The following is a 25,668-nucleotide window of genomic DNA, read 5'->3' on the forward strand; positions in this document are numbered from 1 at the left end:
AAATAAACAGAATGTTTTTCCATTCCTTGTCTCGTGGAACCACTGACGGGCGGGAAAATGTATCCTGACTATTTTCCGGAACCAGACAGCCCAGTTTCTGACCCCAGTTCCAGGTTCTCACCAGCGGTGCACGCTTAGGCAAGGGGTTTCAGCTCTCTGTGCCTCTGGCTACTCATCTGCACAATGGGCATAACAACCCCACCTCATAGGGTTGTGGTGAAGACAGGCTTAGCCAACACAGGTGAAGTTCTAAGAACTCTTTCTGGGATATGACAGCACTCAGAAACTCTTAGGTATTATCATCAACATTAGTCTAATCATTATTAAAATCTCTTTCCCAGCTTAGGAGAGAGAAGGCAAGACAGAATAAAATGGAATTTCTTTTTTCTTTTTTAAGTTTACTTATATTGAGAGAGAGAGAGAGAGAGCAGGGAAGGAGCAGAGAGAGAGACAGAGACAGAGAGACAGAGAGAGAGAGAGAATCCCAAGCAGTCTCTGCACTGGAGTGTAGAACTAGATGCAGGGCTTAAACTCATGAAGGTGCCCCTAAAATGGAATTTCAGAGCAAGATTGACCCTTACAGTCCTTTGGTTTTATTTTATACTTGGAGTGTGAAGTGAAGCACAAACAACTGTTTAGAGATTTAAATCCAAATCCAGATTGGGGCGCCTGGGTGGCTCCGTCGGTTGAGCGTCAGACTTCAGCTCAGGTCATGTACTCAGGGTTCAGGAGTTCGAGCCCTGCATCGGGCTCTGTGCTGATGGCTCAGAGCCTGGAGCCTGCTTCAGATCCTGTGTCTCCCTCTCTCTCTGCCCCTCCCCTGCTTGTGATCTCTCTCTCTCTAAAATAAATAAATGTTAAAAAAAATTTTTAAAGCAGTTTTTTAAAAGTTGGCATATAATGAAGGTGGTAACCTGCAAAGGACCTTGACCTAGGACTCTGATCTGCTCCATCGTCATGCCAGAGCCTCTCTCCCTGCCCGTCTGAGCGACCAGCCAGCCCGGCACTAGGTTGGCTACAACTGGAGGGAGAAATAGGCTTGTCAACATATATGTTGAGCACCTACTATGCCCCGCCCCCTTGCCAAAGGCTGCCTGGGTGCTAACAAGACACCGGTCTGGTTTTTGGGACTCTGACAGTCTAGCTGGAGAGAAAGGTACAACCAATAAAGAAAACGTAAGCCAGCCTGGGTGGACTGATGTTTCTCAAGAGAAGTTTCACATGTTACAGCGCTTCAGAGAAGAGTTCACGCTCCTTAGGCTGAGTGGTTAAGGAAGATTGCTCGGGGGAGGTAGGATTTAGGCAGAGCCTGGAAGGATGTGGGCCTAGCAGGTGCACACTGCAAATAGAAACTGTGTCATGACAGAACTACGGTTTCGTATTTTATAGCATAGAAACAAGGAACTTTGAAATTAAGCAAAACCCAGACTTGGAACTATGTGACCTCACACAGGTCATCGAAGCCCGTATGTTGGTTTCCTCATTGGTGAGAGATGAACCGAACACCTAGCAGGAGCTGGCACACAGTAGGTGCTCCATAAATGTGAGCTCTCTGGTCCACTTATTTCATAAGCATTTTTCCTGTTGCCAAATTGTCATCATAATCATCATTTTTAAAAAATGTATTTTGAGAGAGAGAGAGAGTGGGCGAGTGAGCATGAGCCAAAGAGGGGTAGAGAGAGAGAGGGAGAGAGAGAATCCCAAGCAGGCTCCACACTGTCAGCGAGGAGCCCAGTGTGGGGCTTGAACCCACAAACTGTGAGATCATGACCTGAGCCGAAATCAAGAGCTGGACGCTAAACTGACTAAGCCACCCAGGCGCCTCCATAATCATCATTTTTAACGTGGCTTAAAATCCCAGTGAGAAGATCTAATAAATCATTTGCTGCACCTTTTCCGTATTATTTGACATTGATCTTCTTGCCACTTTCATGCTATTAGAAATGTTAAAAACAAGTCCGTGTACATTGCAGCTTTTTTCCTTTTCTGGATTATTTCCTTAGGACAGTTTCCCAGATATTGAGAAAGTATCTCGTAGGTGAGGAGTTATCTGAGGGTTTGTTGCAAAGCAGGTGTGAGAGGGTGAGGATCGTGTATTAGGAAGACCGACAACAGTAATGCGGACAGTTGAATTTGAGTTTAGGGAGAACAGAAGAAGGGAGGCCATCGAGAGGAGCAGGAACCAAGGCATAGGACAATAAGGGCCAGAGTCAGGGTGAGGGCAATGAGAAGAGAAAGGAAGGGCCCCATGGGCCACACCCTCAACAAGAACAGCCCAAGGCCAAGGCCGACAGCAGCACAGAAGTGGAGGTGGAAGTCCAGCGCTCGGAACCCGCGACCAAAGTGGGGACTCCCCATCCCCAGCAGCGCGTCACTAGCCACACTGGCCCTGGAAACAGGGTGAGAAACTCAGCCGCCACCGTGGCACGACAGCTTCAGGAGCACTGCACCGGAGTGACGCGCGACGTTTGGGATCAGCCATGAGAAAGAAGGTGAATCGAGGCCAGAGTCTCAAAACTATCCAGTAAAATCAATGCACTAAAAGTTGATAAAAATCTGGAGGGAAAACAATGGAGGGAAGCCTTTCGGCACCGGAACTCCCATTTTCCAGATGTCCACCGATCAGGGGCACAGGATACACGCTCACCACGGTGTTTGTAAACAAAGGAACTCGGAGTGAAACCCAGCCAGCGGGCTGAAATGTATTTGAATAAGTAATTTAAGTGCAAACCTCACTGGCAGAATTTGCAAGACTAGGTGACAACATGGAAACATTTTAGGATGGGGTGTTTAGTGAGAAAGGTACCTACTAAAGTGTGTCCCCGGTATGGCCCAAACTTTGGAAATTATGATTAAATTAGGACAGGAGATGTTCAGGAAAGGAAACCACGTGACTGACCTGTTGGGGGTGTCAAACCACAGTGAATCTTCTCCTGTTTTCATGGCCATGAACGCTGGACGTTTGCATTCTTTCCCCCAGTTCCGCTGGTCTGTGAGTGTGGCTAGCAGGCTCTGTTCCCTCAGAGCTGCTGCTCCCTTCCCTGCTCTCACTTTCTTTCCTTTCTCCCTTCTTGGTTGGAGGACGGCCCATTCCCTCTCCTGGCTGCGGAGGGTCGTTTCTAATTCAAAGAATGCTACCTGCTATTCACCACGTTCCTCCTCCGGGGTTAAACTTTAAAATCACCAGTAACCCCTGGTAACCAGTGAGGAAAAAAAGCTAGCATGGAATCTTAAACAATTTTTTATTGCAACATGCTTCGCAATTGAGGGGGAAAGAAAACAAAAACAAAAAAAGCACAAGATAAGATACACCGTGGCCACCAGAACAGACAAAGGCCTCTCTCCTCATTCTAATTCACGTGGACTCTTGGCTATTCCCACGGCCTGGGCCTCCTTTGCCTCGTTTAGAAATCTTGTGGCGCCTGGGTAGCGCAGTCGGTTAAGCGTCCGACTTCAGCCAGGTCACGATCTCGCGGTCCGTGAGTTCGAGCCCCGCGTCGGGCTCTGGGCTGATGGCTCAGAGCCTGGAGCCTGTTTCTGATTCTGTGTCTCCCTCTCTGTCTGCCCCTCCCCCGTTCATGCTCTGTCTCTCTCTGTCCCAAAAATAAATAAACGTTGAAAAAAAAAAAAAAGAAAAAAAAAAAAGAAATCTAACTCAAAAAGGAGGCCCTGAACATTCCAGAATTTTCTCAAATTCTGCATGGAACTCAGCTTGCTTATATTGCTGAATGCTGTCTGTGGCATCTTCAAATTGTTATTAATGTCTCAGTATTTTCAGAGCACATCACAACCTGTTAGATAAAATCTAACTTTCAGCTTCTCGGTGTGAGCAGTGAAAACAAAGATCACAGTAGTACACGGCTGCCAGCTTCCTACAAAATAACAACAACAACAATAATAATAATAATAATACTAATAACGGCACCTAGGCACCGTCTGTTGGCCCTGACCCTGCCCGCATGGTCCAGGAGAGCCAGGGCTGGGAGAACCACGGGTGGAATGCGGACACTTTCCCTCTTCTTGGTTCAGAATTCCATTCTCAGTCTCTGCATCTGCCCACATGCACAGGGGAGCAGATAAGAATGGGTTGGTGGCTTTGTCTGGAAACAGCCTAAATGTTCACCGAGAGGGAACTGGCTAACTAAACCAGGGGACCTCCAGGCAGTGGGCACTACGCAGCAGCTGAAATTAATAAAGCAGGGCTATGCGCGCTGCCCCAGTAACTCTCCAAACATACTGCCAATTAACAAGGACACATATGGCATCACATCGTTTGTGTGACACACGTGCAGGCCGAGCACACTCAGCATGTACATAAATATGTGTATAGAACAGACTGCAAATGCAAAGAAGGGCCGGTAAGGATAGGCAGGGCCAGGTTGGCAGTGGTTCCCTCCAGCACGGGGGCTGGCGCTTGGGGCCTGGGGCTGAGGGAACAAAGCGCCCAGTATGGAAGCCATTAGCCACCTGTGGTTACTTAAATCAAATAAAATTTAAAGCTCAGTTCCTCGGGCACAGTGGGCACGTTTTATGTGTCCGAGAGCCACACGTGGCTAGTGGCTACTGTGCCAAACAACGCAGATATAAAACATTTACGTACTCGCAGAAAGTTCTCCTGGACAGCTCTGACTTAGAGTTTTAGTTTTTATTTCAGTTTCCTCTCCCAATAACAATGTTGATGACAATAATACAAAAATGTATTATGCATGGGCAATACATAAACGTACGTAATTTTCATGGTTTTTCCATTTTCTTTTCAAATCTGGTAAGAATAATTTTCCGTTCAAATATCTGGAATCTAAGAGTTTAGATACACACACACACACACACACACACACACACGGGCTCTTTTCTGCGCTTGCGCGGCTTGGTTCTTGCTAGAATTTTGACACAGTGTTGGTATGAAGGACACAGAAGTTATTTCATTTACTCACGCAGGCACACACCCCTGCATGCAACGCAAACACATCGAGTACATTAGACGTGGTGGAAGATGAAGAGAAATAGAATGCACGGGCACCGTCCCCCTGGAGTGAAAGCATGTATGCAAACAGCCATAACAAAAGGAAGTACAAGTGTCACTGGAGTCAGAGAGACAGCGTGCTGAGACTTCCGAGGGTGGAGATGTCGTTTCAGTTTAGATGCCTCCCAATAGAAACGAGGCACAGATAGTGCATTGACAAGAAGCGAGGGCATTCCAGGCAGGGGGAACAGCATCAGCAAAAGCTCAGAGGAGCCGAGTCCAAGGGAGCATTCCGGGAGAGGGATGGCCAGTCTACCTAGGGCAGTGTTGGTGTGGCTGGAGTGGTGGGGAGGGGCCAGGTGGTGAAGTGCCCTCAGATGGCAGGCCAAGGGGAGAATTACCATTACTAGTAAATTTTTTAGGTAATCTCTCCACCCAACGTGGGGCTTAAACACATGACCCCAAGATCAAGAGTCGCACGCTCCATGGACTGTGAGCCAGCCAAGCACCTCTCGACCACTTTTCATTGTGCTGTAGAATGTGTAAGGAATCTACTTCCAGTGCCTAGGGGGTTGGAGTGCAGTCTGCCTCTCCCATCGGCCGCGGAATGAGGCTTCCCAGGCAGAGGATTGAGACAAGCTGTGAACTGGCGGTGCCCACTTGGAGGTGTGACAAACGTGGGGAGTCACACTGGGCGGGTGTGCAAATTCAGTCTCTCGCTGCCAGTGGAGTGGTGAGCAGGTAAAAAGGGAACCAGGAGGAAGGAAGGGCTTCTGCTTGGTGGCTCACCTGCCCCAGAGCGAGTGATGACATTTGGGGCGGTTGTGGAGGACCAGAGATGAGATGGGCAAAATGCGGGCTCCCCTCAGCCTCTCTCCCTCCCTTTCCCCGTGGGGGTCACCAAGGGGAGTTGACAGCTGCAGGGGAGGGGGTGGAGGGGCTTTCAGGGGGACCCTTGGAGACAAGCAAGGACAGAGCCTCACAGCATCTGCACAGTGACAGGCAAGGACGTCTGTTACCAGACGGAGGTGAGCACCCAGTTTGGGGGTGAAGAGAGTTTCGAGAAGTGCAAACGGTCAAGAAAGGAAAAACCTGAGAGTTAAGTGGGCAGCAAAGGCATGGGGCTTGGCAGTCAGGCCTCTGCTGGCGGCTTTCCGGACAGGTTTTCAGTAGAGAGGTGACAGTGGAATCTCAAATACAATGGGTAAGTGGACAGCCACCATGAAGGGAGGAAGAGGTGTAGGGTGTAATGTCAGCTTCCCTCACTTCTAATTTAGAAGCACCTAGAATATTACATGAGTCATTTACTTAACAGCAAAAGTAATGTTTGGTCTATCTGTGCGTCCATCATGGCAGACGTGTTGCTTTGGCAGCTTCCCCCCACCCCCTGCCCCCGGCCATGACCTCCCAACCCCCCACCCGGCTGCCGGGTGTGCATACTTGAGGACCCATAGGCCGTCTCCAGTATCAGCAGTGCAGGCCCCCGGGGCCGGGGGCGGGGGGGGGGTGTTGGGCAGGTGGCCAACGTCTGAGGTGACCCTCACACCTTGTGCTTTGAAAGTGGCCTCAGGACCCTAGACATATTTTGTAGTTTTGATGATAGAATTGCTGTTAACAGAGCATTGTTGCTATTTTCCAATGTACTTAATATTACTTTATTAGCATTGTTTATCAGTATAAGTAGTGTACTGGTTACATTTGTGGAAGGAAGTATTTTGTGGCGGTTTTAAGCCCAGGGAATCTTCATGAATGAGAGCAAAGGGGAAAAAAAGTTAATGCTTATGTGTGTAGCTGTCTGCACGGTGTTCTGAGCTCACTGTGGGAATTCATTCATCTGAAATGTATTCTTCTCAATACCTACTACTCAGCACACTGATCATTTGATTCTTTTTTTTTTTTTATGTTTATTTTTGAGAGAGAGAGAGAGAGACAGCAGGGAGGGGCAGAGAGAGAGGGAGACACAGAACCCGAAGCAGGCTTCAGGCTCTGAGCTGTCAGCACTGAGCCCCACGCGGGGCTCCAACTCCTGAACCACGAATCATGACCTCAGCTAAAGTCGGATGCTTAAACGACTGAGCCACCCGGCACCCTTTGATTCTTTTTTTTAAGACCACGTGAACTACGGAGGAGAAGAAGCCTTCTGGTAAGTAAGACCGGCCCTCAACAAGCTTGCGACATAGTCAGTAGAATCCATTACATGAAAACAATACAATATTGGAAATTTCCCTGGCAGTTTGGTTTAAGGTTGGAGCTAAGAACTAGAAATTAGGATTTAGGATTTACGGCACATGTATGCCTTCCCCATTCCCATAATGCGTCCAGCTTCCTACTGCGGTCACCAGGCAGCCTATAAAAAGCAGGGCTACTCACCTCCAGCTTTCCAAATGAACACACAGTACCAAATATAGAAACCAGAGGAAGCTTCATTGTTATGGAGCCAAACTGATTGAGAGCAAGTGTGAGCGCTCTAAATATATAGAAGAACTAGCAGATTTAAGATGCAGACTCTCAAAGGCTATGAATCCAAGATCAATCATTTAAAAGTCCAAATATATAATCAGAGAGTCTGTCACAGCATGAGCTGTTGGTGCCAGAACACAAAACAGGCACCATGCCCAGAGCTGCTAAAAAAATAAAGCCGGGACCAGGGTGGTCTCGCTGCCAGAGGGAAATTTCAGAAGCAACACTTTTGAAATGCAAAACAGAATCAGGAGCGAGCACCAGAATTCTGCAAAAATGCAAAACAAGTACTAGGTTGAGTCATACTAAAAATGCCAAGTAAGCAGCAGGCCAAGCACAGCCAAGACCCATTTTTAATGAAGCGGTTCCAGGGCGCATGGGTGTTCCGGACGTACCTGCACGAGGAAGAAAGTCCCTCCAGAAGGTTCTGCCCTCCGCATGGAGCAAAAAGCAGGTGGGCTAAGAAGGCAGGTGAGCAGAGTGCGGTGCGTCTCTGAAAGCAGAAACCCAGCTGGAAAGGAACAGCTCCTTAGAAAGCTGTCAATGAGGAGTGCGGAATGCCTCCTTGGAAGCATATCCCCGGGCCCCGTTACTGCTATCTTGTCACTAAAGAGGAGGTTGATAGTAAAATATCTATTACGAGCTCTCCTGTTAACACTAACATCGGCTAACATGTAAGCTCCCATTATGTGTCAGGAACCGTTAAGAGGTTCGAATGCATTATTTTATGTAATCCTCCCGACGATATTGAGGTGTGGTCTACTGCCCCCATTTTATAGATGAGGAAAATTGAGGCTTGGAGCAGTTAAGGGACTTATCCAAAGTCATTTAACTGTTACGTGAAATAGGTGGAATTCAAACCCAGGCCTGTCTGACTGTTCACAGCTGACCTTTGCCTGCAAAGGAGACACTGAAGTTTATCCCTTTCAATGTGTCATTAGACAAAGAATTTTTTTTTTTTTTTTTTTTTTTTAGCCAGGAAGATATAGGTCTCTGTGCAGAAATGGCACAAGCCAGCACATTATTAAGAATTATTAAGAACAGGTGAATAATTAGGCCATTAAAGGCTCAGCATTCTTAGACAAAAGACATCCCTGTGGGCTGTGAGGTCACAGAAGCCCCACGGAGGAAATGGAAAAATCAATCCGGTACACACGCCTGGCCCTGCCCAGCCATCAGCCGTGACTATGTCAGAGCTGAGACGTGCTGCAGGGCTGGTAAAGCCAGGCTTTGTTTTGTCGTTTAAAGTCCCAGAGAGTCGGCCATGGCAGTGGCAGTGCTCGAGAGGCCTTACACCAGCTGGCCCCGCTCTGTGGGCTCTCTGCCCACGGCCCCGCCAGCACCATCAGCTCCCTGGCTGCCAGCGAGGAGCTCGACTTCCTGGAGCAGCTTCCTGCACCCTCTGCTCAGCACGTACTTTGTCTAGCAGCACACGCCCCTGCCCAGCAGCTCTCAATGACTGCTTTTACTGGGGTGCTGGGGACCATCTTGGGCTGCGGGTAAGATCCCCGGTGCCGGCTGGCACAGGTCCTTGGCTGTCTCCTGGCACACCCGACTGCCAGCGATGCAAAACAGACCTGCTATTGTTTGCATGCGTGTTTTCTTTTCCTGGGTTTCCTATGGTCTTGTTGCAATATAATTAACGTGCAAGAGATGCTCAGATCTTAAGAGTTCACGGCCCTGAGTTTTGACAACTGTTTATACACTTGTATAAGCACCACTGAAACAAGAGAGAAAACATTTCAGATCCCCCAGTGTTCCCCTTTCTAGTCAAGCCCCTCACCCAACCACTATCTGATTTCTAATTTCTATCGTTTTTGCGTGCATTCTTGCATAATCATTTCTAAAACATACTTAGAAGATTCTAGATAACTATCCACAGGTCTTTGATGATGACAAATGCTTTTTTTATGTTTTTTTAAAAATCTACTTTTGAGAAAGAGACAGAATGAGAGCAGGGATGGGGAAGAGAGAGAGAGAGGGAGACAAAGAATCTGAAGCAGGCTCCAGGCTCCACGCTGTCAGCACAGAGCCCGATGCAGGGCTCGAACTCACAGACCCTGAGATCATGACCTGAGCTGAAGTCAGACGCTTAACTGACTGAGCCACCCAGGCGCCCCGAAAAACGCTTTTAATTATATTTGTGTCCTGCGATTAAAATACACGCTGACTATACAAAATGTGAAAAATGCAAAATATTTTTTTTAAAGAAGATTCAAAAATCATCCGTGATCCTAGCACACTAGAAATAACCACTGTCAGTATCCCAGCGGGTTTCTTTCAGGGCTAGTACACGCGCATTGATTATAGGCTGGCTCCCTCGAGGAGCCGAAGCTTTTTTGTAAATAAATAAAAATTGTTGCCGCTCACCTCAGAGCAGGCCATTTAGAGCTGCCTGTGTGAGAGGCGGCTGCGGCAAAAATCAACCTGCGATTTGAGATGCCAGCCCCTGTGGGTCAGTTGAGGTCAACATCTGAATCCACTGTTTATTTTCCGCTGTGGAATATGTCGTGTGCCTTTCCCGCCAGACCTCTCGCGGAGCTTCAGTCTCAGCGCTCAGAAGCACGGAGGCTAGCTCCATGGGACACCCCCCCACCCCCAACCCGGGTGAATGCACATTTGCTCCACGCAGACGGCCCCTGCCGCGTCCGCCAAACGTCGTCCCCATTCCAGCCCCTTTCACCGAATGCAGTAACAGACCTGCCCTCAGTTTTATTTATATAGATCTTCTTTCTTTAAAAAAAAAAAAAAGTTAACATTCGTCATTGAAGTTGGAGGAGTTTTTCAGTGATCCAAAGAATATGATGACGTCAGTTTCCAGTCTCCTTTTCTCTACACCCCATGAGCAATCAGGTGACTAATGCCAGGTCATCAACCATGCCTGAGGCCGAATAATATTCCCCTGTATGTATACATCACATTTTCCTTATTTTATCTGTGGATGAGCACTTGGGTTGCCTTCACTCTTGGCTATTTTGAATGATGTTGCTATGACCGTGGGTGTACAAATACCTTTTTGAGGCCCTGTTTTCACTTCTTCTGGTATATCTCCAGAAGTGGAATTGTTGGATCGTATGGTAATCCTATTTTTAATTCTTTGAGGAACCGCCATGCTGCTTTCCAGAACGGCTGCACCATTTTGCATTCCCCCAGCAGCGCCTGGGCGTTCCAATCACTCCACATTCTCACCGGAGCCATCCTAAGGGAGCTGAAGTGCTATGGCATTGTGGTCTTGCAAATCCCTAGTAATTAGTGACACTGAACACCCTTCCATGGGCTTGTTGCCATTTATATATCTTTGAAGAAATGTCTGTTCAAGTCCTTTGTCCATTCTCTAACAAGTTTGCTGTGGTGGTTGTTGAACGGTAGGCACTGCCTGTATATTCTGGATAGTAATCTCGTATCAGATGTATGATTTGCAAATATTTTCTCCCCTTCCATGGACTGCCTTTGTACTCTGTTGCTCATCTCAGAGCGGGCAACTGAAAGCCCTTTGGTACCAGAAGTTTTAAATTTTGATGTAGTGCAATTAATGATGGTGTTTTCAATAAGAATCCAGGCAGAATAGAAGAAAATAACATTGCAATGAAATAGATCTAGTTCTTTTCTTGGCTATGCCACTTTATGAGCTGGTTGACCTCCAACAAGTCATTTGAATTTTCTGAACTTTTTTTTTTTTAAGATTTTATTTTTAAGCAATCTCTATACCCAATGTGGGGCTCAAACTTACAACCCCGAGATCAAGGGTCCCATGCCCTTCCAACTGACCATCGGCATCCCCTTTTCTGACCTTTCTTATTATTATCTGACAATGGGCCAGGGGAAAGGAATACCGCCCACACAGGATTTGTGTGAAATTGGAATGTACATAAAGCCAAAATTGTAGCGCCCAGCACTTGGAAGCCACACAGCTCTTACCCACACCCAACCCAACATACTCGTCAGCTTGCATCACCCTAGTCAACAGGACCCCAAGACAGACACTGTTTGGATTAACAAAGAGATCATTATCCTCATGTTATCAATGGGGAAATGGATGCATAGCCAGTTTACATAGAGGACCTGAGATCAATCTGGCAGGTAGATTTCAGAGACAGGTGTCTATACTGCCATCCAGATCTTTTGAAGATTCCTGCTGTGGGTATACCCTCAGCCCCTGCTCCCTCGCCCTTGGGACAGACAGCTCCTTCAAGCCATTAGCAGATCTAAGAACTGGGAGACCCTTAAAGACCATCCGGGCCAGCTCTCCCAATTTGCAGATGGCAAAACTAAATCTGAGAGAGGTTGAGAATTTTGCTCAAATTCACAGAGCCAGAATCAGCCCTGATGGAGAGCTCTCCCTCCCGACACAGAAGTGAACGTCCTTGATCAAGCAGAAGGAAAGCGTTGTACGACGTCCAGCACCACCCACTCCTCTCCAGAACACTCACCCTTGTTCTTCTCTGATGGTGTTGTCTGGGGGAGAAGAGGACATTCCTAGCAGTGCTGTGGAATAGCTTTGGGACAAAACTTCTCAAGACAGTCGGACGTGTTTACTGTATTTGTCAGGGGCTGGGCCAGGCTGCTGATAGGACCAGGCACTTTCAGGAGTTTGATGGAAACAATGGGAAGACCCTGGTGTTTGTTCCCCTTCTATTCTGTCGATGACCCTCAGCCAAGGTTCGCATCCCCGCTATTCCACTCGGTGCCTCCACACTCCAGCTCTGAGACTGAAGGTGCACAAGGCCATGTAGTGCTTTACCCAGGAACATTCAGGCCAGGTGCTTCCAAGCAATGAGAAACAGACATTTCATTGCCTCTGCCTCAAAGAGCCTTTTTGGGGCACCTGGGTGGCTCAGTCAGTTAAGCATCCGACTTTAGCTCAGGTTATGATCTCGCAATTCATGAGTTCAAGCCCCGCATCGGGCTCTGTGCCGACAGCTCAGAGCCTGGGGCCTGCTTCAGATTCTGTGCCTTCCTCTCTCTGCCCCTCCCCTGCTCATGCTCTCTCTCTCTCTCTCAAAAATGAACAAACATTAAAAAAAAATTTTTAAAAGGGCCTTTTCATCTTCCTTGGTTTGTGAAAGTATAATGCACAAAAGATATGAATGGAAATCAAAATAAAGATTTACCCATAATTATACTACGAAGTGACCTTCATTTTTTGAAGAAAAAGACTGTGGCATTTTTTTCTGAGCTCCACAAACCAAGGAGGAAAAGTGTGAGAACGTATCTCTCACTGCCCTTCACCGTTTCAGCAGGCAGGTCAAGTGGCTGTTTCTCATGACTAAACACCATCAAAGTCCAGAGGAAAAGTCAAATGGCTATATTCTGGTATATTCTTATGACCAATGGGGGAAGACAAAGTAAGATGATGAAATGTTGTTGCTGTCACTACAGGATTCTTTCTGAATCCCCCCACCTTGTCCCCACCCACTACCATTCGTACCCTAGAAACATAGGCTGCTCGGTTTGGCTGGCTGGCTGGCTAGATGGATGGATGGATGGATGGATGGATGAAACATCCAATGATTTTATAGTTCAATGCAAACATTTGAGCTCTTAGTATAGTATATCCCAAAGATCTCTTCTGGATGCTAGGAAAAATAAAGAAAATTAAGGTACAGGTTGTGTCTTCAAGAGGTTCACAGATCTAGTGGAGGAAGAAATAAATGACATTCAGTGTGACAAATAAATAACAAAAATAACAGCAAAGATACAGTGAAGATGTGGCAGGAGGGTGCACGGCTTTGGATTTTTTCAGCATTATCCTGTATGCTTCTTCCCTAGAAGCATCCCTCCTGTACAAAGTAATGAGAAGACATCACTTTATTACAGGTATTTCCTTTCTAAGGGATCTCTGCCAAGATCTTTATAAATGTTCCTGTAATTTGGGGATTCTTCTTCACACAATTTATAAATGTTATTTAAAGCATTATCCACCTAAAAAGAAAGTTGGGACACAGAGCAAAGTCTTTCTCACTAAGCATGAGATGAAGCGTAGAGCTCTGCCAGGTTAAGAATCTAAGACTCCTGCTTCCCGGGTGCTTGAATGTATCTGGGTTCTTCTGTACGGTGATGACAAAGTCAGCATTTGAACCCAGAAGCCCTAATTCTCAGATGTATAGTCAGACCACAAGATGTGCATTAGGGCACTGAGCTTAAAAGTCCTAGATGTAAAGCTACAACGAAACTGTGCCAAATCTACTAAAATGTTCAGTTTGGAATTCTTCCTTATAGTGAAATTTGCTGTTTGGCATAAGGCACATTAGTTGCCACCAGGTACAAAGGCAGTGTTTGATCTCCCACGAAGCTCTATGAGGGCCTGCTTAGGAGACAATGGAGAGAAATGACTTCCACCAGCTGCATGAGCTTGAGCAAATTGTTGGACTTCTGAATCTCTGTGTCAGCTCAACCCCAGGAAAATGGCATCCACCACCAAAGGGCTATTCTGAGTTGAGGTAATGAATAGAATGACATGGAATAATCATGGCTAAATGTCAGTAATGCACAAGAACTTAGCATAGTGTAAGACTTAGCTAAAGGTTCCGCGTCTATCCTCTTTGTGGCCTAAGAGATTTTCTCATCTTTCTGGTGCTAGAATGAGAGGGACATGGTCATGGACCATGACCAGTGTGACATGGATGGTCCAATCCATGGATGGTCTTCTAGGAGACAGGAAAATGCTCAATATAATCAGTGTTACCGCTGTTGCATCTTGGGGGACCAATCTGGCAGGTAGATTTCAGAGACAGATGTCTAGCTCACAATAAGGAAGCAGTTCTCTGGTTGTACACTGTTTGTATCAGACCCTTCCATCTAAGGCATTTAACAAATACAGTCTAAACATGACATTTCCATCCTTGTACGCAGGGATGGTCACTGTTTCTGGAGAGGTAGTGGACATGCCCTAGAAGCATCCATTAGAATTGCTTGGGTGGGGATAATATCACCTTTAATGGGCATAATGTCCAATAATGTAAATACATGCACCTAGACATTATCTCATTTGACCTCCCCTAAATTGACCGTCACTGCATCAGGCAGACTGATTATCCCTATTTTACATGGGAGGAAATGGGCTCAGAGAGAGGGGAACTGTCCAGGGTCCTATGGCTAGAAAGTGGCCCTGTGAGACTGGGGCCACTGTCCTCTCACACACACAGCTCAGTCCTAACCCACCCCTCAGAAGCAGTGATTACTGCATCCAGATTGGCTGGTCCTGAAGATACAGGGAAGGAGGGTTTTTTTTTTTTTTTTAATGTTTATTCATTTTTGAGACACAGAGAGACACAGAGTGTGAGCAGCGGAGGGGCAGAGACAGAGGAAGACACAGAATCTGAAGCAGGCTCCAGGCTCTGAGCTGTAAGCACAGAGCCTGCTATGGAGCTTGAACCCATGAAGTATGAGATCATAATCTGAGCTGAAGTCGGATACGTACCGACTGAGCCACCCAGGTGCCCCAGGAGTTTTAATTCTCAGCTAAACTGTCAGAGAAGCAGAAGGTACTCCTGCTAAAGAAGGTCCCCAGTCTCTGTTCTCTAGACCACACCACTGTGTGACTCAGTGGTGGTTGTGAGAGCCCCACTCCACTCTCTACCTGCCCCTCTCTCTGAGATGAGTGCCCGGGCCTCCTTGATTCTCATGCCATCACTGGCTCCTGTATCCACCTTCTGCCCTTACCAATCTGTTCTCCTGGTTCCTATCTTACTTACTTATCCACACCTAGGGCTTTCCTGGGGCCCTTTCTCTCCCACAAAGCAAAACAATGATAAAGGAGGTGAGAAGGGTGCCCAGAGGCAGAGGATCAGACTCAGAAGTGAGAGCTCTCAGCATCTGTGTTGATTGGCCTGGGACCAAAGACAAGGCACACCCTCCTCAGGGGTTCATTTGTGTCTTCTGCACTCCCCGGCACTGCTCTGCACTCACATGGATGAGTCTGTGAGGTAGAGTGAGCTCTGCAAAGGAAAGGCCTGTATTCTTTGAAACATTCAGAATATTATGGGGACAGCACTGTGTCAGGGAGGGGGAGTCCACACTCTGCCTAGGTTGAAATCCCAGCCTCATCACATGACTGTGTAGCCATGGGCAGGTTACTAAAGCTCTCAATGCCTCCATGTTCTCATTTCTAAAATGAAAATAATAATCCCTGACCCACAGAGTTTGGGGAAGATTAAATCAGTTAATACATAAATAGTGCTTAGACTACTGCTTGGTACACAGTAGTGCCCAATGAATGGGAACTGAAGTAATAGTAATTGTATTGCTATTCAAAACACATTTAAGGCTGAAACATGTAGAGGGTCAAAAGTTACAAAGAGGTAAATAAAAAAGATGACACTTAACTTAGGATTCATTCATTCAGTGAGGTTTCTGAGTGTTTTACTCTGTACCATGCAGTGACTTATGCCCTAAAAAGGAAGGAGGGAAAGAGAGAAATGAGTTCCTTGCTTTCACGGAGCTGATGGTCTAGGGGGGCACAGACAAGAGAAATACTAGATGGTGATAAACAGCTGTGCAGGGAGTTAAGCTAAGGATCGTGAATGAGAGTGACCAGACGGCTTCTCTAGCTGGAAAGACAAGAATGGCTTCTCCAGGGAGAAAACCCGTAGAAGACTCACATTCATCCATGGAAGGAGAACTCATACCTGCAGCCGTGAAGTGGGTCAAGAACCTCAGCAAGTCTTGGCTTGTGTCAAATCAGGAAGGAAGTCGAGGACAGAGCCGGGAGCAATTTCAAGGTGAGGAACCAGAATCATAAACTTGTATTTGGACAGGTCCTAATACTCTCCAAACTGGTATAGAGCAGATTAAGGGAACTATATTTGCAACAGAAAAATCTAATTTAGACCAATATTTATGAAACATCTCTTCTTTTAGCAGGAACTCAGGGAGGATTTTCTCTCACATCTCAGCATTTCAAAAAGCTGGTTTTGGCCTAGACAATTGAACAACAATAAAAATACCTACAGATGCTATGAGTCTTACAAATGACTTTTCCCCTCTATTTTGGCCTACAGGAAGCTCAAAACTGAATTTCCTGTAGGAAACTCAAAACTGAATTTACAACAGGGTCTGTTGCTATGTGTTTTTTTTTTTCCTGAAATAACTTTATACTTGGCTCTACTTTTTTCTGTATAATTCTTAGATTTTCTTTGCTTTGATCTCTTTATTTATTGTAGGACAGGTATATCTATATGTGTGTATGTACGCGTATAAATTATATGCTCCAAATCATCTTTAGAACAAGTTAAATTATAATAACTTTACAGCCCTAAGTGATTTAGCACCTATTTCAAAATAAACTATTTTCTTTTTTTTAATTTTTTTTTCAACGTTTATTTATTTTTAGGACAGAGAGAGACAGAGCATGAACGGGGGAGGGGCAGAGAGAGAGGGGGACACAGAATCGGAAACAGGCTCCAGGCTCCGAGCCATCAGCCCAGAGCCTGACGCGGGTCTCGAACTCACGGACCGCGAGATCGTGACCTGGCTGAAGTCGGACGCTTAACCGACTGCGCCATCCAGGCGCCCCAAAATAAACTATTTTCTATGTGTGCTTACATAATCCACATTTTATGAAGCATGGGAATGGTTTTTTTTTTTTTTAAGTTTCAATTCCCAGGGCCCCTGGGGGGGGGGGGGCACTGTCGGTTAAGTGTGCAACTCTTGGTTTAAGTTCAGGTTGTGATCTCACGGTTTCATGAGTTTGAGCCCCACATTGAGCTCTGCGCTGGCATCACGGAGCCTGCTTGAGATTCTTTCTTTCTCTCTCTCTCTGCCCACCCCCACTCGTGCTGTCTCTCTCTCAAAATATATAAATAAACTTTAACAAAAAAAAAGTTTCAATTCCCTTATCCTCCTACCCCCCACCCCTAGTCCTACTGCCTTTATTTTATTTTATTTTTTTAAGGGGCAAACATTTCCATTGAAAATGCACAATTGTAACTGGTCCAAAGTTTTCTCACTCCTTTGGCTACCACCTGTGGTTGCAACAACTACCTCTGTTCCTTTTCATTTTCACCTCATCTCCCTGTCCATTCTGTGCAGTACCCCCAGCTTTATTTCCCTAAAAGATCAATTGAGCAAATCAGCCTTTTGGCAGTTTAAAATCTTCAACAGCTCCCATCGCCCATAGGGATAATTGAAAAGCCCTTATCCTGACAAAATCTCACCCATCGAGTCATTCTCCACCTAACCTCGTTAGTACCTGCCCCAAGTTCTCTCTGGATAAGTTTGCTCTCTCCCCACCCCAGTGCACTTTCTCACATTGGGGCCCCTACCTGGCACACCCTTACCCTCTTCTCCATCCAGCCCTCGGACTCCCTCTGAAGTCCTCCCAAAAGGCTCCACCTCGCAGTGCTCTCTTCCACCTTGAGATTCTGCTGGCTGAACATCTAACGAGTAACTCCATTCTACCTGCAACACTGAACCTACCTTTGTATCATTCACAATTTTGCATGTTTTACCACTTGGTTACCTACTGAAATTGCAATTTTCTTGATGGAAAAAACTTCTATATGTTTCTGTATCCCCCTTGATGCTCTATGGAATATCATATGTAGCTGACACTCCACAAATACTTGACAAATTATACCTATTTCCCTTCAAAACACAAAGCATGAAGCAAATGACAGGCAAGTAGTTAATATCCTCAATAAATCAAGCACTCGCTTATGAAAGTTCACCAAAATGCAAATGGTTAAAAAACACAGCAGGTGTTTAACTTCACTGGAAATAAAGAATACAAGTTAAAATGATACAACTTTTCCATCAAATTGGCAAAGATTAGGGGTAAAAAAAAAACTTCAATATTTAATATTTTTGAGAGTACAGGAAGATAGGTCCTCTCAAGAATGCTAGTGGGATTATAACTGATACAATTTGAAAACAATTTGACAATATGTAACAAATATTTTAAATGTTTATATTTCTTGATCAACCCATTTGGAGGGCAATAGCCTAGGGAAATATCCCAAAATTCAGAGAAAGCTTTGGGTTATCAGGTACCTTTCCCAGGCTTATAATACTGTAAGTACAACCTAAATGTGCAATAAGGAAATGACACTTGCACTCAGTGGACAGTTACACCGACATTAAAAATGGTGGCCATTAACTTGGAGCGGCAGGGATGTTTATATTCTAATGTTAAGTAGAAAAAAATACAATATAAAAATATGTAAAATGAATAATTCCAACCACATAAACAAATGCATGAAGGAAATATATCAAAACAGTAAAAGCAATTATACTTGTTTATAGTTTACTGTGTTTTCCAGATTTTCTAGAAAGATTGGATGACTACCAGGAAAAACAAGAAGCTTTTCAAATTAGATTTTCTTTCTTTTTTTTTTTTTAAATATATATAAGGAACAGGTCTCACAAGCACTAACATTAAGCTTATGGGACATATATATTTGTTTCCCTGCAACCTTTTTATTAAGAAACAGGAGAGAGAATTGAGGGAAAGGAAGGAAAAAGTGGGGGCAGCTCTCTTATCCTGATTAATCTCTGAAGTGAGGTGGGTGGCCGTTGTCATCATCGTAAAGCCAGGAAACAGATTCAGGAAGGCTCAGGTCCTAGGTCGCCTGAAGGGCAGAGTCAGAGTTCAGACCCAGGCTATGAGGCTCTCGGGTGCTCCCTCACCATCATGCCCAGGGTCACACAGCCAGGATGGGGCAAGAAACCTCAAGGAATGGGCAAAAGCAGGTGAGTACAAACTCTTAGTGGTAATTTATGTAATAGTAATTTTTTAAAGGTTGGTTTTAGTGTGTAGGATTGTGGACAGTCTTTGCCCTCCTCCTTTTTCTAGACTGTCTATAAGGTAATATTAACTTTCCACTTTTATACATGTGCAAAAAGAAAACTGCTTTTGGATTCGCTGAACAGTGAGCTGCAAGAGAGATCCTGTTCTCCTGAGGGGACTAGAGGAGTTGGGGGCGGGCATGAGGGGAGGCGGGCCACACAGCTCCCATCCCAAGCCAAACGCGACACCACAGGGCTGCGGGAGCCTCAAGATTTGGGGGAGGAGGTTGCACATGCGTGTGCAGATGTGTGTGTGTGCGCGCGTGTGCGTGTGTGCGTGTGTGTGTGTTGTGGGAGTTGCCTACCACACGGAGCAGCAGGAACTACGGAGCTTTTCTGCAGCAATGAGCCTTGCACCTCCGGGGGACTCAGCTCCACCCTGCAGCCTCTCCACACCACCCACATGGGTGCCACATGTGTGTGCTCTGTAAGGCATCTGCACAGAAAGTTGTGCACCGTTGCTCACTTCCCTACAGTCAGCGTTCTCAATCACAAAGCCTGAAGAAGGGCAGATGTCGAGGATGAGGCAGCACCTAGAGGATGGGAGGTGAGCTGTTGGAATAGCTTCTGCTCTGGCGGGATCGGGCTGTCGGGACTGTGGTTCTGGGGACATCCTGTCCAATTGCTCTCCACGGCCCACTGCCCTCGTAGCATTTCTCAGAGAGCTCTGTCTCCCCTCAGTGGGTAAGTGGGACACTCCTGGACAGGACCGCCATGGCTCCAATCCCAAAAGAGAGGAATAGGGAAACTGACACAAAGAAACACTACGGGGAACCCATTTTTTCAGAGAATTTGCCCACACCCTTTCTACCTCAGTACAAAGTGCTTTTATTTTTCCAGATTCCTTATCAATCTGTGTTCATGGAGATACACAAGGCTGTGGGAAGTCACCTGTGTCCCTTAGGAGAGCCATTTCCAGAAAGCAACTGGGCTTTAGGAATGAGTGAGTGGCGAGAAGGCAGCTGAGGTGGAGTTTGGTGAAGGGAAAGCAGAAGGGGCTAGCGAGGGAAGATGGCCTGTGTGGTTAAGCCGGGGTGGGAGGAGATGCAAACAGCCATCTTCAGGGGTTGGCAGTGAGGAAGAGAGAAGCGTAAAGGGCCAAGAGGACCTGGAGGGGCGAGGCTCTCGAGCAACCGGTCTTGTGAGTGCAGAACCTCTTGACGCACCGTGACATCCATTGCCCAGCTTTGAGGCTCACCACAGACCTGGGAGACATTCCACCACTTCATACGGAGATGTAATTCTGAGAGATGGCCCCACTTGTCTGCAGTTACATAGCCATGAACTGGCTCTTAGACTGAGAAAGTCTGACCCTAGTTCTAGGAGTCTTTCTGTCCCAGACGGCACTGTATCCTACAGCCAAGACAAGGGGCCTTTATTCTCCCACAGACACAAGGAAGGGGATGGAAGAGACTGACGACACAGGAAGACTGAGTTGCTGGGGTCCAAGGTAAGGTGAGGAGGGGAGAAGAGGAGAGGGGAGGGAGATCTGCTCAGGATCGCCAAGCAGCTGAGAGGTGGCAACAGGAATCAGGTTTTACGAATTCATAGCGGATCAAGTCATCAAGGTGAGTGGTCAAGACACACCTTTATCCAAAGCTTAGGTGACTTCTGGCCACACATAGGGGACTCGCGGCCCATTAGCCAATAAAATTCCTAGTGGCATTTTCCTAGTAAGCATTTACCCAAGGCATGGGGGGCGCACTGAACGGTTTTCATTTTCCCCCGTTCCACCTAACTGTGTCACTTTGGACAAATCACTTGGAAAATATGGGAAGAGAAGAACCAACTATAAGAATTCTGTGACTCTCTGCCTTTCCAACCTCCCTGTCCCCTCCTTTTTGCATCGCACTCTTGACTTCTGGAGAGAGAATGATTGTAAGTATCACATGGACCCTTTCTTTTCACAAAAACCAAGACAAGACTAAAATCCAGGCCAAGGAGCCCTCCCCTTGGAGAGTGGGCTCCCTTTTACACCTTCCAAGACAAGGCTTTGCACTAAGCAAGACTCAGGAATAATCTCCCAACCAGCATTGCCGTGATTTTTCCCTTGCTGCAGGCAACTGCACAGAGGATCCCTTCCTTCCAATCTTTCTATGAATGATTTAGGAGGAAGTACCATCTCTGTTTGCATCTGGAGGAATAAAAACATAACAGAGAAATGAAAATCTGTGGCGCGTCCAAAAATAACATCCAGATATGTTGGCCTCCCAGTTCACCTTGCTGTACCAACCAACTCTCCCTTGATCTGCTTCATACAACAGAGGCAGGGTGGGACCCCCAAGGTCCAGACATCTGGGATCAGTTTTCAAAACTGTCTCAGGCTAAATGCAGGGAGGTGGCCCAGCAGAACCAGGGTTCCTAATTCTTACCCATTCTGATGGGCCTTACTTATCCTAACTCCTTCCCCACTGCAGGTGCCCTGCAGTCGGTCACATGCTTTTGTCAAGTGATCTGCAGCTTCTGGCTGCATAGTCTGCAGGGAAGAATAGGGAGGGAAACAGAAAGAAAGAAACTATACCTATATTCTGGGAGCCTCACAACCTCCTAGCTTATAAAACAACCATCTTGTTACTTTCCTGCAGAGTCCCCGTTGGCCAGCAGAACACACTCTCGGGTCGAGCTCCCTCCCTTTGGTGCATCCAAGAGAAATAACACTTGCGGAGAGGATCTGCTGATGTCTCAACCTGGTTCAGAAATGCAGATGTGGGACCAACGGGGCAGGAAAGGACACTCATGACAAGGCTGAATGTCTCTCTCTCTCTCTCTCTCTCTCTAAATAGTGAGGCCCACCAGTCGCTGAGCCTTTGTACCATGCTCAGCGTCCTCCTCTGCCTCCATCAAACTTTGTGACTCACAGTCTGTGTGCAGAGAGAGGCAGCTGAGCCGGTCTCCGTGGTGGGTTAAATGGGGAACTTGCTCTTCTCACAACACTCACCCCTCAGGTGCCACCTAAGCCGGTGCCCAGCCTGGCAGAGGGGATGGTGGGGATGGGAGATGAGCACAGCTCCAGTTCTTTCTCTGGCCCTAAATAGCTGCTAGAACCTGAGTTCTGGTGGCTGATGGACTTATGTCCATTGGGATCACATCTCTCTCCCCCCCCCTCCACACACACACACACACACACGCACACACACACACACCGCAGCTCAGAGCGTCTGGAGGCTTTGCAACGCGGTTGATTTCTAAACTGCTCTGGGTTTCCAGTGTTCCATTCATTACAGGTGCAATGGGAGACCCAAAGCGCTTTCTTTTTTTCATCCACACTGCCTCCAAACCAGAGAAATGCCGGGCAAATTTTGAAGCAGAACAGTGCATCGGAAGGGTCTGGCTAACTGTTGCATGTCACCTGAGGGGATGGCTGGGGAAAGGAGGCAGAGAGGTCGGGGCAGCCAGAAGGTGGCCAACGACCCAGAGCTGCGCTGCACCCTCAGCAGCGTCTCCTCCCCTCACCACTGCGGAGGGCACAGCTGGAAGTTAGGGAACCTGGGACCCACGGGCGGCAGGAACAGGCAGAGGCCACGTCCACCCAGGGGCGGCGACACGAGGCTCCCAGAACTGGCTGGTGCCCCAGCCCTCTGCACCGGCGCCGCCCCCCAAATCCTCAGAGGCGAGCGTAAGGCAGCGAGCTCTCACCGCAATTCCAGACCGGCTTCCCGCATAAAACTCCCCAGCACAACACGCTTTTGTTAATTCTGCAAATGCTGTCACACGATCACCTCCACCAACGCTCTCTGCCAGCTCGGCTCCAAGGGAGACCCGCTTTCCCCAGGACGCAGCCACTCGGGATCACCCCAGCCCCCAGCCCCCTGGCGGACCACCGCCCACCCGCCCCACGCAGCAAACGACCGGCCCGAAGGACTTCCGAGGACCCCAGGGTCCCCGGGCTTAAGCATCTTTGTCCTCTCAGCGCACCCGCGCGCGCGCACAGAGAGACAGAAAGAGCGCAGCCGGGCACCGAGACCGCGTCCCCTGGCCTCGCCGGGCCCCGCAGGAGGACAATGGTCCGCGCCCTGCAAGTTTGCGAGCCCGGAGGCAGAGCCCTCCTTACCGTACATCTCTGCGGGGCGAGCGCCTCCTGGGAGGCCGCGTCGCCGAGTCGCCTGCAGCCAGTGCCGGCGGCGCCTGCCTTTCATTCACAGCCGGGGCGGCGGATGGCGGCCGCCGGCGGAGGCCGGGGCGGGGCGAGAGCGGGAGCGAGGGTGGGACGCGGGAGGGCCGGGGCCCGGAGCCGAGCGCCCATTCAGCCGCCGGCCTCCGCTCGGGTTGCTGGGCAGGGCCGCGCCGGGAGGGGAGGAGGCTATGCTAATGAACGTCCCTCCCCCTCGGCTCGGCCACTGCCAGGCCGCCCCGACCCCCGCCCCGCCCCGCCCCTGGCAAATTCCCGCCCACCGCCTGCAGCGGCCCGGGCAGCCCAGCCAGAAACCAGAGCCCCCAGACGCGCCTTTCCCAGCCTGTCGCCCCCAGGTCCAGGGCGGCGCGTTTTCTAGATGCGGCGTTGCTGGGGGAGTCACCCACTCAAATTCCCCGTTCGTGTCGGAATGCGCAGGACGACAACAGACATCACCCCTAACCAATGGGCCCCGAGGGTCAGCAGGGGCGCCCGAAGCTGCAGGTGCAACCCTCCCCCAGATTTGTCCAGGATGCTAGGCTAAGCCAGGGGGCGCAAGGAAGAGGAATTGAGGAATAACTCTCCTCTCTTCCTTGGCTCCCTTAACGAAACCCCATTCCCGAACTAAGAACTCCGCCTTCCAGCCAATCTCTGCCTGGGTGCTTGCTACCAAAGAGCTTCCTTCCTGGGCCTGGGACGCGGGAAGAGCACCTCACCCCACCGCACCCCCTAGTTGCTGCAGGAAGCCCGCTTGCTTGTAAACCTCTCCCGGATTATACGTGTAAGTCATACGATTTGCATGCAGGATCCTTCACCTGTGCCCCAGGCCTGCTTCACCCTCTGTGACCGCGTGAGAAACAGACCCGAGGCAGAACGCTCACGCCCCACACCCTAATGACTTCTGGCCCAGCCCAGGGCTTCCTAAAGGTTTCTCCAACCAGCCTCCTCTGCGCCTCACACATTCACCTGGCCTTTCAAGTACCCTATTCCTTAGTTTCTCCTCTTGCCCCAAGCTTGAGGTTTTTTTGTCCCACAAGGAGAAGTGAGAGAGGTAACAACCTGAGGTGGTTAATTTGTGTGTGCTTTTTCCTAGATTCTGAGCTGTGTGTCTGCAGGCCAGTCATCTACCCTCTCTGAATCTCAGCTTCCCGCAGGACTATTGGGAAGTTTATATGAAAACCTACATGAAAGTATACCGTGGGAACTCACAGTTCTTTTCTTTCTTTCTTTCCTCACCCAGGGCAGAAACAGAACTGGAAGGATAATCCTGGTTGCTGGACTCTTGGAACAGGGCTCTCTCTGTGTACCCCAAACCCATGTTTCCTATTTCTGCCTTCATCATCCCCTCCTACTCCCTTGCTGTTTCCAGGTTTTGTCCCCCCCCCCCCGCCGCCCCCAGGAAATCCCGGGAGGGTTCTCAGATCTCACATTTAGTCTAGACCCCCAGATGACTCACAAAGAAGCTCTGTCTGTATTCTCCAGTTTTAGGATGGTGGCTTTGCGATCTGCTGACAGGGAAGGGAGAATTTGGAGTCAAGCTTGGTGTGGACACGGGGAGATACCCCCAGTCCACAATTCTGTTCAATACAAAAGAGACTCATTAACCACTGGTGTCGGCAGCACAGTGGGAAATACACTGTCTTCATGGAGTGAAATGTCTGGCAGGTGTTACCCCCATGAGGAAGTTGCGGGGTGGGGGTAGGACACAGTCTTCTGGCTCACAGTGTAAACACAAGAGTAAAATCCAAGGGTCCCGATATCCAGAATGGTGTGCCCATGAAAAAAACATCAAGCAGATATCAACTATTTAGGTGAACTGTGGTGAGGACGAAAAGTCAGAGTTGGGATTTCTAGCCTAACTAGGCTTTTCCTGATTCTGCAGAAACTCAAAACATGGTGGCAAGTATGGCAGGAAGGAAAGTGGAGAAGAAATAACACTTACGGCGTGCGCACTAGGTGCCAGGTTCTGGGTCAGGCGCTTTGCGCAGGTAATCTCAGCTAAGGCTCTCGGCAACCTTGCAAGATCAATAGTGTTACTCCCATTTTACAGCTGGGAAGCTAAAGCCCAGAAAAGTGAGAGGACTCTAGTGAATGTCAAGCAGGGATTCAAGCCCAGGACACTCTGCCCAGGATGCATTTTCTTCCCACCACACACTGATGCCTTGTAGTCCACACTCATGTACACAGAACAACTGCATTTGATTTATTCATTTTTTTAAACATTTATTTTTAGTTTTGAGAGAGAGAAAGAGTGCAAGTGGGGGAGGGGCAGAGACAGAGGGGGACAGAGGATCTGAGGTGGGCTTTGTGCTGACAGTAGAGAGCCTCGTTGTGGGGCTCGAACTCATGA

General features: G+C 48.0%; 1 protein-coding gene across 3 annotated transcripts in view; it reads right to left on the bottom strand.

Moving 5' to 3' along the window:
* Positions 1-23,399, bottom strand: part of EFR3B (EFR3 homolog B) — an 83,212-nt gene extending 59,813 nt beyond the window's left edge. For all 3 annotated transcript variants that reach the window (XM_023252039.2, XM_023252038.2, XM_023252037.2), the window contains exon 1: positions 23,259-23,399. In XM_023252039.2, coding sequence (XP_023107807.1) covers positions 23,259-23,343 — 85 coding nt within the window. In that variant the 5' untranslated portion in view covers positions 23,344-23,399. The remainder of the gene's footprint in view (positions 1-23,258) is intronic.
* Positions 23,400-25,668: the final 2,269 nt, after the last annotated feature.

The sequence above is a fragment of the Felis catus genome, chromosome A3 (genome assembly GCF_018350175.1).
Source record: "Felis catus isolate Fca126 chromosome A3, F.catus_Fca126_mat1.0, whole genome shotgun sequence".
Taxonomy (NCBI): domain Eukaryota; kingdom Metazoa; phylum Chordata; class Mammalia; order Carnivora; family Felidae; genus Felis; species Felis catus.